Raw genomic sequence first — 16,971 nt, 5'->3', positions numbered from 1 at the left:
CACACACTAAATTAGATTCGACATTTATTCTGTAGCCACAGCAAAGAGATTCTCATAGATGTGGAACATGTCAAATAGAAAATGCTGTTACAAAATAATTGATGTGTTTATATTTATTAACATCTATCAATTAACTAATCTATCTCACATGCAATAGTCAGGTTAATGAACTCTGAACATCGTAGTATCTAGATTAATTACAATATCACAGTAATTTACTCCATCACTACTGAGTCTCTGATGTAATCGAACATATGTGATGTTCACAAGTGTGAAAGATGGCACATAAAAAATAAACAGTAGAAGTTTGTAAAAAGTGGAAGTAATTAGGAGTAACCTTAAGTGACACGTCAAATGCATGGAAGTGTAAACCACAGATGAAATGAAAGGTTTTGTATTACAACTGCTGAGCACAACATTTTCAACAAATGGCTGTATTGTGGGGCAATTAAGTTGAAAATAAGAAATTTGCTACTGTAGGGTTTAAACTATTTAACTATTGCATAAACTCGTCACCGAGTGAATCTCAACAATATTAAAATTAATCCGAGTGTTTGCAAAATGAGTGTACTGCTGGTGGTACATCACAAATCAATACACACAGTTTACTGATCTGTCTGCAACGAAGAAACAAAGTGAACAGTCCAGTGAAATATTTGGGTAATTTCTTTTTAAGTGGCCAAGTTTTAAAGATGGTCCATACATTATCATATCACACTTTGTTCAAATCAGGTGTGAAGTTAACTAAACAACTAAAGCAAGATGTCCATAATGCATATGCACATGCTGTAACTTTGTCATTTGTCTCTCTATATTTGCTCCACATGGTTGTCCATAAAACTTGTCATAACAAAATTTCTCCCAAGTCGAGGTAGCTTGATACGTGTAGGTATTTGGTTCAGAAACCTCTCCTTTTGTGACCTTATTGCCTGATACCACATTTATGAAACCTGTAAATTTGTCACTTCTGGGTTCACAGTTCTTGAGATAGACAGGAATGAAGTAATCCAGAAACAAATTTGCTGCCAAAGTGAGTGATTTTTGAACCCTTGCATTTGAGTATGGACACCTGATCCATAACTTCATTAAGAATAACTTTTTCTATAAAAAAAAATCCAAAAAAATACTTTTTGCCCATCAAATTCTACAGATCTCTAGTAAAGTTTCTCATGATGCTGTCTCTGTAGTAAAATCATCTGGTCATTGCTTACTTTCAAGTGATGCACCATTGCTTGGCCCCATAGTTTCTTCAGGATCAGTGTCCTTGTACAGACCAGAATGTGTAATTCAAGTGCAGTTCTTCCAGGGCAACAAACAATGGTGCACCATGCAGTCTTTTGATTCAGTACTGAAAACTGTCAAACATACAAAAAATGCCAACTTTGACTCCACGTGAATTCCCTGTGGACAGTGAGGGTATAATATTACAAGGCAGGATAGGAAACAGCAACTACCGGAATCCACTGGTTTTTATCTATTCTTGCATATCCATATCATGCAGATTCCTTTTGCCTGGGCATATGGACATGTACTTCTGGGAGTCTGTTGGATTATAACTCATTTAATTACACTGAAGACGACTATTTATGGCTGAAATTTGGATAAGCAAGAATAAGAAAAAACCCACTGAACTGTGACTGATTGCTCTTTTCCTACCCTTCCTTACATAAAAAAAATGTATAATACTTATCAATGATGCTACTAGTGAGCATCAATTTGACCAGATGAATTGCGCACATGCCCCTCTCCTCCTCAAAAACCAAGGACAGAAAATATGGCTACAAACATTTCTACAATTGATAGCAAAATATTAAACTGAAGAGCATTAGTGTCGGTTCGATGTGAGAGAGTGCCAAGTTTAGTAAACATTAATTTTTCATCTTTATGACCACATTTCTCTGGAATGACCCAATAATCATTTGCATGCCAAAACTCCAGACACAATTTTAGACCTTCCAGGAAAAAACAATTGTGGAAATTTTTATATTTTGCACAGGAAAAGGTGTTCTTTCAAGTGGCAGTTAACACAAATATGGATCAGATGTCCTTAATAAGAATTAAGGGTTCAAAAATCATTCACTTTGGCAGCAAATTTGTTTTCTGGCAACTTCATCATGTCTATATAAAAAACTATGAACACAAAAGTGATAAAACTTACAGGTTTTATAGATAAGTTATCACACAAAATGGCGACAAAAGAGGAGGTTTCTCAACCAACTTTTTATAAAGAGACCAAGCTACTACAACTTACGATAAATTCTGTCACGATAAAATTTACTGACTATTATGAGTGTCACTTGCAGCAAAAATAGTGAATTGAATGACATAAAACTTACAAAATGTGCACAATGCAAACAGGTCAACTATATTACTGGCTTTGCAACTTTACTACAACTATCCAGTGAACCATAGCACTTTGAAAAGGGCTATTTTCTTCACAGCCACTTAGTACCATTATGTACATAAATACCTAATCATATGTAACTACCTACTTCAGTAAAAGCTTCAGTATATTGGAGTGTAGTTGGACAAAAAGAAAGAAACAGCCCACACGTAGGACTACACACTTCAGGTAGGATACACCTTGTACTAATCATCATTCATGTCAGAAGTGGAGGCAAACATACAGAACTCCACAGTCAATAAATGTGACCCCAATGTCAAAATCCTGAATAACCACCTTTTGCAGTGCAAACAAGCAGGAAAAGTGACAATGTCCTGGAAGGTACTGACAGGGCTGTAGAGCCATGCCAACTCCAGTGCTGTGGCCCACTACACTCAGTTTCTCAGCCAAGGATGCATGGCATGAACAGCCCGATTGAGAAGGTCCCACAGATTCTTGACAGCGTTTAAATTAGGGAGTTTTGTGCCCATGGGAGTACAGTTAACTCATCCTGTTGCTCTCCGAACCACACAAGTACACCGGTAGCTTTGACACATTGCATTGTCCTTCTGGTAGATACCATCGTGCCGACAGAAAACAAAGTGCATGTTGGGGTGAACATGGTCCCCTGGGACAACTACATACTTGTGTTGATCCATTGTGCTTTCCAGATTGAGGATATCATCCAGGGAATGCCACGAAAACATTCCCCAGACCATAATGCTCCCTCATCCAGCCTGGAACCTTCTGATGACTGTTGCACATTCACACATGGAGCATAAAATGTGATTCATCTGAAAAGGCCACCTGTCCCCACTCAGTGGACATCCAGTTGTGGTACTGGCATGCAAACTCCAGCCTTGTCGCTGATGAACAGCGATCAGCATTGATAAATGAACCAGGTGCCTGCTGTGGAAGCTCGTACGCAGCAACATTCACTGAAGGGTCTTTGAGGAGACAGTGTTGGTAGCCCCTTGGTTCATCTGGGAGGTCAGTGCCTGAACAGTTGCATGTCCATTCGCCTGTACACATCTCTGCAGCTGTTGTTTACTCCTGTCCTTTATGGCCTGTGGTGCACCACAGTTGCCTCAGTGCTGGTTTTGGATCGTGCCTTTTTGCCATGCATGGTATTCTTCAACCATGGCGGGATGCGAACAGTTTACAAACTTAGCTGTTTCAGAAATGCTTCCACCATTGGCCTGAAAGCCAATGACCATGACTTTCTGAATGTCAGATAAATTGCTCTGTTTCTACATTATGTCACCAACTGCACTGTTTTCTACATTCCATTGACACACTTTATACACCCTCCACTGCTTGTTCTGCCACCTGTCATCTGTGAGTGGCTATTGAATGATGACAGTGAACATATGGGGTGGCCACATTAATATGGCTGGACCTAGTCAACATTAGACAGCAAAATTCTATAAGTTTTTACCCAATCAAAATGGGCATTAGGTCACTTAACAAGTTATCTTATTCCATTATAAGAGAACAGAATGCATAGCTACATCACTATCAATATGAATACTATTCAGCTTTTTACCTTATCACCCACTCTTGGATAATTCTTTATATCACAATCTCTTGCTAGGAAGTTTACAGTCTTTTTTGTACCATTAGCTTGATAGCTAATAACTCCCATCTCTCCAGACTTTTCAGTAGTTGACTGAAGAGAGAGAAAAAATAAAGAGTGAAAACAATGAGCAATATAAAATCAACATTTGCAAAGAACTTTTGAAGAGGAAAGGAAAAGGAGAAGCGACTAATTAGAGAATGACTTACCTGGTTGCCACCTTTTGTGGGACTTCTTGAATTCCAATTCAACATTTGGGCCTCTTTTGTGACAGTGCCACTAAGATTTTTTTCTATGATAGTTTCAAATTCAACTGTGCCAGGTGGAAGATGTTTCACACGAATCGCACTTTGTCGTACATTAGAAAAGGATGACTGCTCCTGAAATGTAACCCAAAGAATGCAATATATTCAGAAAATATTATTTGAAAATGAACGTCGCAGATAACCATCATCCACATTTTTATACACTTGTTCTTCTACACAAAGACAAAATAAGGGCATGTTTATAATCTTTATCGAAGATCACATTAATATACGAAGTTTGTTGGTTATTACATTTCAACTAAATGAGGTACAATGTGGAAGAATTCAGCAGACATAGGTTTTTGATATCTACCAGGATTGAGTATAGAATAGGTAGTTTATAACAAGTCTTCTGTCATACCTGCGACACTGTGAATTCAACCTCATCATTAATACATATTTCTCGGTCTACATCCAAAACTTCATTGAAATGAAAGAAGAGCCTTGCATCTCTCTCTACACATCGAAGGAAACCAAATCCATCTTTTAATGATGCCACAACACCTTGCTCTCGACGTTCTCCAGAAACTACAAATGACTCATCCAGCAGAGAAATATTTGTGGCACGCTGAAGCTGATCGCGTCGGTCTGTTGCAATCTGAAACTGCACCCAGTCTCCGTGTCTATGGAACAAGGAAGAGAAAGATTAGTTAATCAAAAGATTTAAGAATAAATCTACACACTTTATAAGTTGTCAAAGTGTGTAACAAAATGCATAATTTAACACCTCAAAGTGAAGTCTCCTTTCTGGTCCTTATCACCAAAGGGTATTTCAACCTCTGAATGATCAGCAGCACGGTAACGTATGCGTCCAGGAAGTGGATCATTCAGGTGACGCATTTGTTGACCTCTTTCTAAGGGTTTCAACACCTGACCTTTCATCACTTCTGATCCCACATCTTCAAATACAACAGTCCCTGGAGGCAGTCGTGTGATGTTACAGGCAACTTCTTTCCCCTGATAGTAAAAGTTTAATCAGAAAATCATTATTAACACACATACACTACAATTTAATAAAATGCAGCATTGACAGAAATATAAATATTGAAACTGAGTAAGATGTAAATAAATTTGGTCTTTGACATTAGGCATAGAGTGTGCAATTTGAGATTATAAAGAAATAAGAAGTAATTTGGGAATAGTGTAAAAACTAAAAGAATTAGGACCACCTGAAAGGTTAATCATGTTCATGTTCTGTGGGTCATAAATATAGTCTCTCGCAATGATGTGGAATAAACCAGTCAGATAACAATTGTAGAACAGTTTACCAGTACAAGATACTGCAACTAGCATCTATTTACACGATTGTGTTTTAGTTTAATCTTAAATCACCTTTTTTATACAAATGGTAAGTTAATGATTTCAGTTTTTTGTTTGAATTTTTTTGTATATAAGATTTATCACATAACTAGGTAAGTTGTCAAGATTTTTATGGCTGAATATATTTTCACTGACACATGAAGAATGAGTGTTAAATGGTGTATGCCATTTCTCTGCCTAGCACGATATTAAAGATTTATGTCACCATTGTTCTAAGCAGTGGTTACAATGTAAGTGATGTAAAGTAAAGAAATAAAAGCAAATGATACCCTTCCGCAAAGAAGAATGTGCATGAGTTTACTACTACACCGTCATTCAACAAAAAAATGGCCAAAACAAATGTCACAAAAACAGAGAGCTTACACAGACAAAGATCATAAGAGAATATCCAAGACGTATACACAATTACAAAGATTCAGTATCTACTAAAACAGGATATTGAGCACACAAGGAACTGAATTTTTTTTTTTTTTTTTTTTTTTTTTTTTTTTTTTTTTTTTTTTTTGGGCATAGTGCGTGGACAAGGAGATCTGACTGACTTCCCTCTATTAACAAGCAGCAGAAAGAAAAAAATAGTGCAGCCCTTTACAAAAAATATTAACATTAGATGCCTATAAGAGCTGCCAAAAAGGAAAAGATATATCTTCAAAATTAGCTCAAAAATGTGCATGAATGCATAATATGTATATGTGGCATATTAATGCCTACCTAATTATAATCTCTTTAAAACATTTTTTTTATTTTTTAAATTCATAATACTCACTCGCAGATTAGTTTTATAACAGACTTGAATGAATATGGAAATATTACTAAAACACATGTGGAGCTGCCCAATAAATTGTGGCAGGGCAGCACTTTACTTTTCACCATCAAGATGGAGATTACACCTTTTTTGGATGGTGCAGGAATGTTTGTTGTATATAACAATGTCACATAGAGTAAAAATTCGCCTGTTATGACAATATCTTCGCTGTGCTATCAGTAGGAATAACACTAGGATAAGTACTAGCCAAAGGTCGTTCATGTTTCCAACTCTCGTGAAAGTTTCCTGTTCGAAATACACATAACTAACAATTAATTTCTTGTTGCATTCTGTGAGCCTACATATTACCTGACAAAAAGAATATGATACTACAATACACTTGCAGTGATGTATTCCTTCCTCTACATAAGTGGTATCTAAAGAGCTTTTCACCTGCTTCTTGCCTGGAGGATTATGCTGTTACTTATAAACTTGACATTCTTATGTGGTAACACGATTACAGATTTGGCATATAGACAGACCCTTTCAGCAGACCTGGTAATGGATTTGTAAGGGCAAATAGTGATATTAGTCACTTGTGCACTTTTGTCACATCCCAGTGACTCTCAGTAATAAGCGCGCGCACACACACACACACACACACACACACACACACACACACACACACAGTAAGGCCTGTTTAAAAATGTGTAAGATCCACTTAAGTGGTGAAAAATTGAGATAACCTTCTATCACTACACTTCTCTTGAAAAAAATATACACAACATTCCCCAAATTTTTACAGCAAACCTTAGGTCAATGCGATAACTGACGCAAATGGATGTAATAGAGGCAACATAATAAAAAGAGATCCTGAATGTACTGAATATTAATCTGGTCACAAAACAACAGTTTCAGTATATTTCAAAAGCAGTATGTGTTGTTACCTGGCAGAACAAATGAAAAATAGCATAAAAATGTCTTTGCAGCTGAGTGTATGCACTCGTCGTTAAGTTTATTGGTGGCAAGAAGACAAAGGACGTGACTGACAATAAAAAAGGTGACAAACCAAACTTCCAAGAGGTAAAAAGTTCAGTAAGTCCATGTTCTACAAATTATATGATGTATATGATTTTGAAGTGTGGCAAATATGAAAATATATTCCAATGGGAGATGTGATACTGCATGAAGAATTTGACAGAACACTGAAAGACCTAAGCTGAAACAAGGGCCCTGGAGTTGACAACATTCCATTACAACTACTGATTGGGACAGCCAGCCCTGACAAAACTCTACCATCTGGTGAGCAAGATTTATGAGACAGGCGAAATACCCTCAGACTTCAAGAAGAATTTAATAATCCCAATCCCAAAGAAAGCAGGTGTTGACAGATGTGAAAATTACCAAACTATCAGTTTAATAAGTCACAGCTGCAAAATAGTAACGCGAATTCTTTACAGACGAATGGAAAAACTGGTAGAAGCCCACCTCGGCGTAGATAAGTTTGGATTCCGCAGAAATGTTGGAACACGTGAGGCAATACTGACCCTATGACTTATCTTAGAAAATAGATTAAGGAAAGGCAAACCTACATTTATAGCATTTGTGGACTTACAGAAAGCTTTTGACAATGTCGACTGGAATACTCTCTTTCAAATTCTGAAGGTGGCAGGGGTAAAATACAGGGAGCGAAAGGCTATTAATTTGTACAGAAACCAGATGGCAGTTATAAGAGTTGAGGGCATGAAAGGGAAGCAGTGGTTGAGAAGGGAGTGAGACACAGTCGTAGCCTATCACTGATGTTATTCAATCTGTATGTTGAGCAAAGCAGTGAAGGAAACAAAAGACAAATTTGGAGTAGGAATTAAAATCAATGGAGAAGAAATAAAAACTTTGAGGTTTGCTGGCGACATTGTAATTCTTTCAGAGACAGCAAAGGACCTGGAAGAGCAGCTGAATGGAATGGACAGCGTCTTCAGAGGAGGATATAAAATGAACATCAACAAAAGCAAAATGAGGATAATGGAATGTAGTAGAACTAGATCAGATGAACATGAGGGAATTAGATTAGGAAATGAGACACTTAAAAGTAGTAGATGAGCTTTGCCATTTTGGGAGCAAAATAACTGATGACAGTCATAGTAGAGAAAACATAAAATGTAGAATGGCAATGGCAAGAAAGTGTTTCTGAAGAAGAGAAGCTTTCGAAATGTAATGTTACAGAAGAACGCTGAAGATTATATGAGTATATCTCATAACTAATGAGGAGGTAATGAATAGAATTGGGAAAAAGAGGAATTTGTGGCACAAGTTGACTAGAAGAAGGGATCGGTTGATAGGACATGTTCTGAGGTGTCAAGGGGTCACCAATTTAGTATTGGAGGGAAGCTTGGAGGGTAAAAATCATAGAGGGAGACCAAGGCATGAATACACTGAACAGACTCAGAAGGATATAGGTTGCAGTAATTACTTGGAGATGAAAAAGCTGCATCAAACCAGTCCCTGAACGGAAGACCACCACAACAACATTCTGATGCGAAAGTGAAGAGCTCATTACATTTATTCCAGTCACAATATACGTAAATTTGTAATTACATACCAATTTCTATGAAAATATAGAAGGATCTTAATCAAGTAAATTCACAGCATTTGTCACACAAGACGTATTACAGATTCCAATTTAAAAAAGTGAGTGATTGCAAATGCAAAATCTAACTTTAATATTGTACATACAAGACCATGTTTTTACAAACAAATGAGGCAGAGAACTTCATATGTCCAGTGGTTTATTTGGACAAGATGTACATTCATCCATTATACTCATTCTCTTCCTCTCTCACCGATATAAACACAACAGTATACTTTCAAATTTTCTTTTGTATGAACATTAGGTCTTCTGGCTCTTCCCCCCAAATTCTACTATATCCATAAGTTTCTAAAAATTCCGTTTCAGCTTAACATGGCAATTATTTTCCAACACTAAATATACATCCTTTAATCTCCATGTTGGTGTGAATCTATTTTTTCCCAATATTTGTAATGACAGTCTTAAAAAGTTCTCAATCACAACTGAAATACCAGCTCTTGACCTTTCTTCCTTTTTTATTACATTACATATTTCAATAAATTCCCCACAGTCTCCCAAGCCCTGACCTGTCCTTTCTTCTTGCTCTGCTGAGTACTATATTGTTTTTACTATATCAGTGTATTTCTCTCAAATTAATTCATATCTCAAACTTTCCATGTGCATCATCTCCTCTTTGTGGTGTCATTCCTTATTTTAGAGTTCAGCTTTGTCTCATAGTGATAAACAGTCAGAGCATGTGGTTGGGCTGCTTCATAATCCCTAGAGGACACAATTCACTCCCCTGAGTAAACAGTATTCACTACTACTTCCAGAACCCCACCTGTGATACAATCATGACAGGCAAATAACAGAGACTTAACAAGACAATAAGACTACATCATTTGTGACATCATCCAAAACAGAAAACAATAACTAAGGCAGTTATTGAATAACAGGCACATCAGATACCATGTGCCCCTAATAAAGAGTGTCCTACTACAACAGGTGATGACACACACAGCACAACTATGTGATGGCACCAAGCACATAAACCACTACAATGAACAATTTGATCAGACTGAACCATCAAAGAGGATAGCATTCTCAATGCAGGACAGCTTTACCACACTTTCATTGTACAGTCAACATTCCAAAAGTTCTTTGTAGTTCAAGTTTACAAGCCAAGAGACAGAGTGCATTCAGTTAGTACACAGTACTAACAAGTAAATGCCACATAATGACACAATGTTTGACGCATAACTGTTAAAAACAATGAAAAAATAGGTTCTCTTATCTATTGGAGTCTTAAGTATGGCCTCCAAAAACACTGAACTGCTTCACAGTCGAACTCTTCAGTATAAAATAGTATGTAATTCTGACACACAATTTTCATGAAAAGTGCAAGTTGCAAACTAATTGTGGTACTGTCCAGGTGCTATGGATACAACCTAGGGCACAGCATGTACTGCAAACAAATGCATATAGACCAATACTTGCACAAACTGTAAAATTGTCACCCACGCCAGAAATAAGGGATGATTAACATGCTCACAACACACGCAGGGCAAATACGTGAGCCACAGCGCACACAAGGAGCAACAGCTGGAAGTTTTGGGTACACCACCTGTCACATAAGATGTGGTGCAAAATCTAATACTTGGGGACATGACATTTTGGAAGAAGAAATGCCTGATACGACCTTTCTACCATACATGCCCAGGGCGAGGGACAGAATCGGCTGTGTATTGTGCAAACACAACACAAAGACTATTTAAAAACTGACCAAGTTCAGAGTGTCTGATTGTCAAAGGACAAAGGGGACCTACTTGCAATGTTGGAAATAGACCATATACTCTGTACATGTGGAAAAGTCTGTGTTGGAATGACTGGATGAACCACCAACACAAGAATTACCGAACAAATATTATTGCACGTTGAGGCAGTTGGAGATATCTGCTGCCATAGAGCAAGTACTGGGAAAGACCAATCACACAACAAAATTTGCTGACACAGACGTTGTTGCTGGGGAGAAGAGCTACCACATCCACTTGTGGTAGCCATGGAATCTCACAAACAGAAAAGTAGTTTCAACAAGAAAGAAGACGGCCTTAAGGCAAACAGATTCTCAATTCCCGTGCTGCAGCAAATGATTGTTGCACTTAGCAAGGGAAGAAGTAAACCGCAACAGGTACATACACATAAATTGTGGCTGTGAGCTTGACTCGAGTCCACCACCAGCAACAGCAGATGATTCTTTGAAAGTGCCAGCTAGTCCTGCTGGCTAAAAATCAGAAAAATTATCAACCAAATGTCAGCCAAAAAACCAAAGACAGAAACCAACAGGCAATATGCAATTTTAAGATGTTTACAGCATTCAGAGTTATTGCCTTGAGATGGTTTAGATGTAGTAACTAAGTCGTTTCAAAGATGACAATTTCTCATCAAAGATGATGATCCAGAACTTTACTGAATCTGTGAATCAAAAAGTGGCACCCCCAAATAGCAGTTCAGGTTGATTAAGAACATGACATACACTACTAAATATCTCTCTCTCTCTCTCTCTCTCTCTCTCTCTCTCTCTCTCTCTCTCTCTCTCTATCTATCTATCTCAGGTACTTATCTTCTTAAGAGTACAATCAGTTTTTTCAATAGTAAAAGTTGAGTGAAAGACTGAAAAACTGCGTCCAAAAGGAGAGCACCAACAAAGCTCTTGGCCGTTGACGGTGTACTGTTTCTGGTTATTGCAAAAAAAGTAACAGGATGCTACACTGTGGAACACCATTCTCCTGGATATATAAGTGATAACACTGTAATGAGAGGAAAACCCCAGAGCCTTTTCATACAGTTGCTAGACTGTACGGACATGTGAAACTGTGGACCTTTTCTATATCAAAAAAATATTCCTATCAAGTGCTGCCTAGTGAGAAAAAGTCTATTGTATTGCTGCCTCCATGAGTATTAGCACAAAGTGTAGAGTGGCTGCTATGTAAAGAACACATGAAGGCAGCTTAAAAGTTTTCTGTTTCCTGGAATCAATACTAATTAGCAGCTGACAATTCACTCCACTGTCTTCAGTGCACAACTAGTAAGAGCCACACTGTAATAGCTATTTGTGATGGTTCAATCCTTCCCAGTTTTTTCGAGGGTGAATATGACTGATTTTCTCAATGAATCAGGGTATTGTCGATCATACCAAATGCTGTTAAACAACGTGATGTAGGTCTCTCAGACTCAATATTCAAATATTACAACATGTCACAGTGCACATTATCCCTATTGTATTGCTAGCCAAGTTTAATGCAGGCTATAATCCCCCCCCCCCCCCCTCCCCCATACAAAAAGGAAGTTTTATATCTTCTGGAGCTGTATGTTGAACCTGCTTTTATACTCACTGTTGAACTATGTGATCTTGATGGGTAACTAATGCTACTTACTTGAAATATTTCATCATCATTTGGGCTACACCACTGTTGTGTACAGCCACTGCAGTGCACATTGTCTTCCGTGTTGATTCTACACATCAGGTTCTGTGCCTTTGCTGATGGTGTGAAATGGTAAGCAAATTATAAGAATTTATGCCTTGACTATTTTTTGCCCCCCCCCCCCCCCTTTTCGCAATACACTTGGCTCCAGCCTGAATAATATGGAAGACTGGAAGGCTATCGGCAGATCCTATCCCCAATGGCTAAATGACTATGCTCCATCATGGAGCTAGCCATCTGCTAGACAACTATTTGACAGAAACATCTGCAGTCCTTTAAATAATGGTAGTGACATATTTTTACCATGTTCTGGAAGTTAGATTTGTGTTGTAACAGAGCCAGTTTGCTGTAAGGCATCCAGCTGGATTTAACATCCATTGCTTCGTTATGTATCTTACAGGTGGATCCAAACGGGAAAATGCCCAAAAGTATATGTCCTTCACCACTTACCAAAGGGCAGTATGAGCTAATACAGAACAGCAAAGTGACTGGTCAATGGCTGCGGATGATCTGTTAGCAGTGTGCTGAAGTTGGGGAGCCATACACAGTTCAACAAGAGGAATTTCTCAACTGCTCAATTCCTGGGACAAGTGTGTGTAGAATGTGACTGCATGTGATGTGCACAAAAATCATGGATGAGGACCTCATGGGCCTAATTAACTGTAAGTTCATGGGGTGGAAGATAAGGAGGGAATACAACACTTACTGCTTGAAGGTGGGTGGTGTCGGGGATAACATGTGAGGACATTGGGTGTTGGTGCTACTGTAAGATGAAGAGACATGTGAGATGGAGATGGTAGGTGGGCTATATTGAATCAACTACAAATTTTATTTTAAATCTAATGTATATTTTTCTTTAGTACTTACATTCCTGGTTAAAATGATGAATTCCACATCATCTCCAAGTTGCAATTCATCTTTTGATTTTGCCTCTGAGAAATGAAAAAAAATCTCTTTAACAACATCGGCTCGTTCAATGAAACCAAAACTTTCTTTCATGGAACACACTACACCGCGGTACTTAACAGGGTGGGCTGGATTTTCCAAACGAATGTGACACGCTCCTAGGTTACCATTTCTGTAATAGAGATTACAGACTTCAACAAACCAAATTAGTGGAACAGTTAAGATGACATTAGCCTATTTATTTTCACTGAATTTTACATCATGACGTAACTGTCAACATCATTTCTGGGATATTGACCTACAACTGAGTGAAAATCCTACCATAAATCAAGTGATGTTTGATAAACAGAGGGTGACTTATAGCTCATAAGCTAATTTCAATATTCTTAATGCAAAAGAAAGAACTATATATACTAAAACTAAATTCAAAGAAATTTTACATTTTAAACATTCAGGAAAGCACAAAATGTACTCACCTCTGGTTAGTTGCAATCTGGAAACTAACTTTATCTCCAGCTCGTAATGTAACATTACCCTCAACATCATCCTTATTATATGGTAGGAAGAAACATTCTCCACGGTTTTCATAGCTAATACGTCCCTGTGTATCTGTTCCTGACCCATCACTCCTCAACTCAGTGGTAACATTGCCAGTGACACGTTCTTCACTTAAAACCTGAAATATTACAGTACTTCAGGCTGTGGGAATGCTTGGATTTATTCAATAAAGCAAATAAAAATAATACTCACCACTTCTGGAGCTATCTTTGTAACAGCACTAGCAATAGGCTTTCCAGTTCTTCTGTCATATGTCATCTCAAATTCTACTGGATCACCAATCTTCAGATGTTCAATTGTCCCATTGAATTGACTGAAGTGAAAGAAAAGCCTTGCCTGTCGCTCACAGCACTGAATGAATCCATAAGAGTGCTGTGAAGAACATTAAATTATTTTATGAGCTATTGTAATTTGTGTAATAAAAGAACAGGAACAAGAGAGATTTATTAGCAAACACTGATATTAGAAACCAGTCGCATAATGTACCATTATTAAGATAAATAAGACCCGAGAAAGCCCAAGCCTCTGCTGAAGATGATGGGTGAGACAGGTCCGACATTGGTCCCTACACCAGCATGATTATGATTAAAAAACATAGCTGCACTTTTTTGTTTCTTACAATGGGTATACCATAGTAAAAAACCAAAAATGTCAGTATTAAACCGAAATGTTCTACTAATGTAAAATAATATTTATTGCTGTCAATTTGGTGATTAGTCCTGTTATAGAGGAGATCTACAATTCCCTAACCCACCACCATACCAAATGGGTCTTGGATTCAGTATGGTTCAATTTCCAAATTCTCCCATCAGACTATAGTAGTTGATAAACATGATGACCGACGCAGAAAATGCTTTTTGCTTGAGTTTCACTTCCATCTACCTCTTATACACACCAATGGGCCTCACAACAAGTTTTCTGAAAGATATACTAAGCATCAGCTTCAATCTGTGGCGAAATCATAGTTTACAGACAAAGGATGATTATGTAAGGAAATATCAAACGGTCTGCTGACTAATAGGAGAACCGTGTGTGTGTGTGTGTGTTTACACACACTAACTCATCAGAGGATTTCTTCCAAAAGCAAGCAAAGTTTTCATTCTTTATTGTGCGAGCTGATGAGTCAAGGCTTCTACTATTCAGTGAGTTGCATCCTTTACTCCTAAATTATTTACATTCTGCCAAAACTTTCCTTATTATGTTTGCAACAGTAAGATTTCTATGGATGGCACACTAAAATTAGCAGCAGCCACTCATAATGCCAAACTGAGAGGGCACACGAAGTGCAAGATTTTTATACAGCGTGTATCACAATGGGTGAAAGTGTATAAGGGAAAAGGGGGTGAGGTGAGGGGAGGCGCAAATGGTAAGTCATTTACGGCATTTGGTACTTGTAAAAAAATTATTTTCTCCAAATGTGGAGGATTGGGGAAATCTACAAACACATTACATTATAGTGCACTTCTCATCAGAAGGCAGCCCAATTGCCAACTGTTCTGCCCATGGCAGTCAATGAAATTTCATTTTCCTCTGGACACCATGCTGTGAGTCACAATGGACAGTGATAACTGGTGCAGGCATACTTAGTGTCAATGCAATTTTATACTTTGTTGTCCACAAAAGCAATGGAGATATCTATCCACACACTACTGTCCTGTGTAAGTAAATATCATTCCCTCCACTCTTCCCTATTTCTGTCTTGGTGTTCAAGAGCCTTTAATGTCTCAACTGAAGTTTGCAGTAGTACCCGTCTGCTTTGATCGGGGACTTAACTGTGCTGTGTGACGTCATGGTGGCGAGGTGAATTTGAAATGGATCATGTTTGCAGTATGTGTCAGAATGTGTGGTGTTGCTTTCTATTGTGGGATGTTTATGTTTCTAAATAGTTTGTGAGTGCTGCTAGTAGGAATGCACTGGATTTCTTGAGCACTATTTATGAGAATAATATTGAAAGTGTTTGCGGGGCTGCATCAGTGGCAGTTGCAAAGTGCTGAAATGAGAATGTACAGTTTTGTCTGCAATACTGTCTAGAACTTTTAAAATAGTCTTTGGGGAACTAATCTTAGCATGTCTGATTATTAACAGGCTGAAGAACTCCAATTTCTCCCTTGATTGAAACTCATACAGCTTTGGTGTTCACAAAAATTATGAAATACCCACACCAGGTAGGAAACAACACTGTATTATAAATTTGACTGGCTTCCTTGTGCATGCAGCTATAAGCTCTGTTACCTACATTTATATACATACAAGACTGCTATTCTAGGCTACTGCACCTATAATACAAATCTTTGATCTTCAAATGTAAACAACTTGAAGACCTAAGGTCAACAGAACCAACTGATACCAGATGCCAAATCTGTCTGTGACACAATGATGGCATATGACATTACACATGTGCAAATAGAAACTGAGCAGAAGACTGCCAATTTAAAATGTAGGTTATGATGACACACTGGCCTGTGCCATAGCCCAATGTATGGACTACATTAGAAGGTGTCACTGATGAAGTGGTATTGAAAGCTTCAGTTAATCCAAGATGTGCAAATGGAACAAATAATAATTAAATTCCCATTGGAGAAGGAATACTGTGTTAGAATTGGTACTCCCACTACAACCCAAAGGGGCACTGGTGGTTCCTGCAGTAAGGTCCTTATCCTGTGATAGTCACAGAAGATGAAAATTTGTGGCCTAGGTATCTCAATGAACCTGGGTCCTCTGATGAATTAAAAAAACTTCCTCTCATGCTTAATGAGATATTAAATGACACTGTAAAAAAAAACTATTTTCACAGATATGCTGAAGCATATTTATTTACAATCAGCCAAAATTTCACAAAACCAATGAAGAATAAGAAAAACTCTACTCTGCATAGTTAAGACCAGATAAGGTGGGAAGACCTCATGATAAATTTCAAAGGTGACTAAAAACAGGCATCCTCAATATAACAGAAGGGTGACTACTGGGTGGTGTTGATTCAAAGTTGCTTTTTCCAATCGATGTTGGCGGAATCTACATTAAATGGCCAACTTTTCAGATTTTATAATCAGGAAAGCAGTAGCTGATCACTTTTCAACAATATGATCTTTGAAAAGCTAGTGAAGCCTGTAGTACAACAATTAACAGCTGTAGT

General features: G+C 37.8%; 1 protein-coding gene across 1 annotated transcript in view; it reads right to left on the bottom strand.

Annotated features, from left to right (window-relative positions):
- LOC126267277 (cold shock domain-containing protein E1) overlaps positions 1-16,971 on the bottom strand; it is a 76,619-nt gene that overhangs the window by 55,248 nt on the left and 4,400 nt on the right. Inside the window, exons 3-9 of the mRNA XM_049972345.1 lie at positions 14,031-14,210; positions 13,757-13,956; positions 13,242-13,452; positions 4,992-5,221; positions 4,626-4,887; positions 4,169-4,339; positions 3,930-4,052 (exon numbers count right to left, since the gene is read on the bottom strand). Of these exons, the coding sequence (XP_049828302.1) occupies positions 3,930-4,052; positions 4,169-4,339; positions 4,626-4,887; positions 4,992-5,221; positions 13,242-13,452; positions 13,757-13,956; positions 14,031-14,210 (1,377 nt within the window). The remainder of the gene's footprint in view (positions 1-3,929; positions 4,053-4,168; positions 4,340-4,625; positions 4,888-4,991; positions 5,222-13,241; positions 13,453-13,756; positions 13,957-14,030; positions 14,211-16,971) is intronic.

This window comes from Schistocerca gregaria, chromosome 4, assembly GCF_023897955.1.
Source record: "Schistocerca gregaria isolate iqSchGreg1 chromosome 4, iqSchGreg1.2, whole genome shotgun sequence".
Classification (NCBI taxonomy): Eukaryota; Metazoa; Arthropoda; class Insecta; order Orthoptera; family Acrididae; genus Schistocerca; species Schistocerca gregaria.
This window is presented reverse-complemented; position numbering and strand designations above follow the sequence as displayed.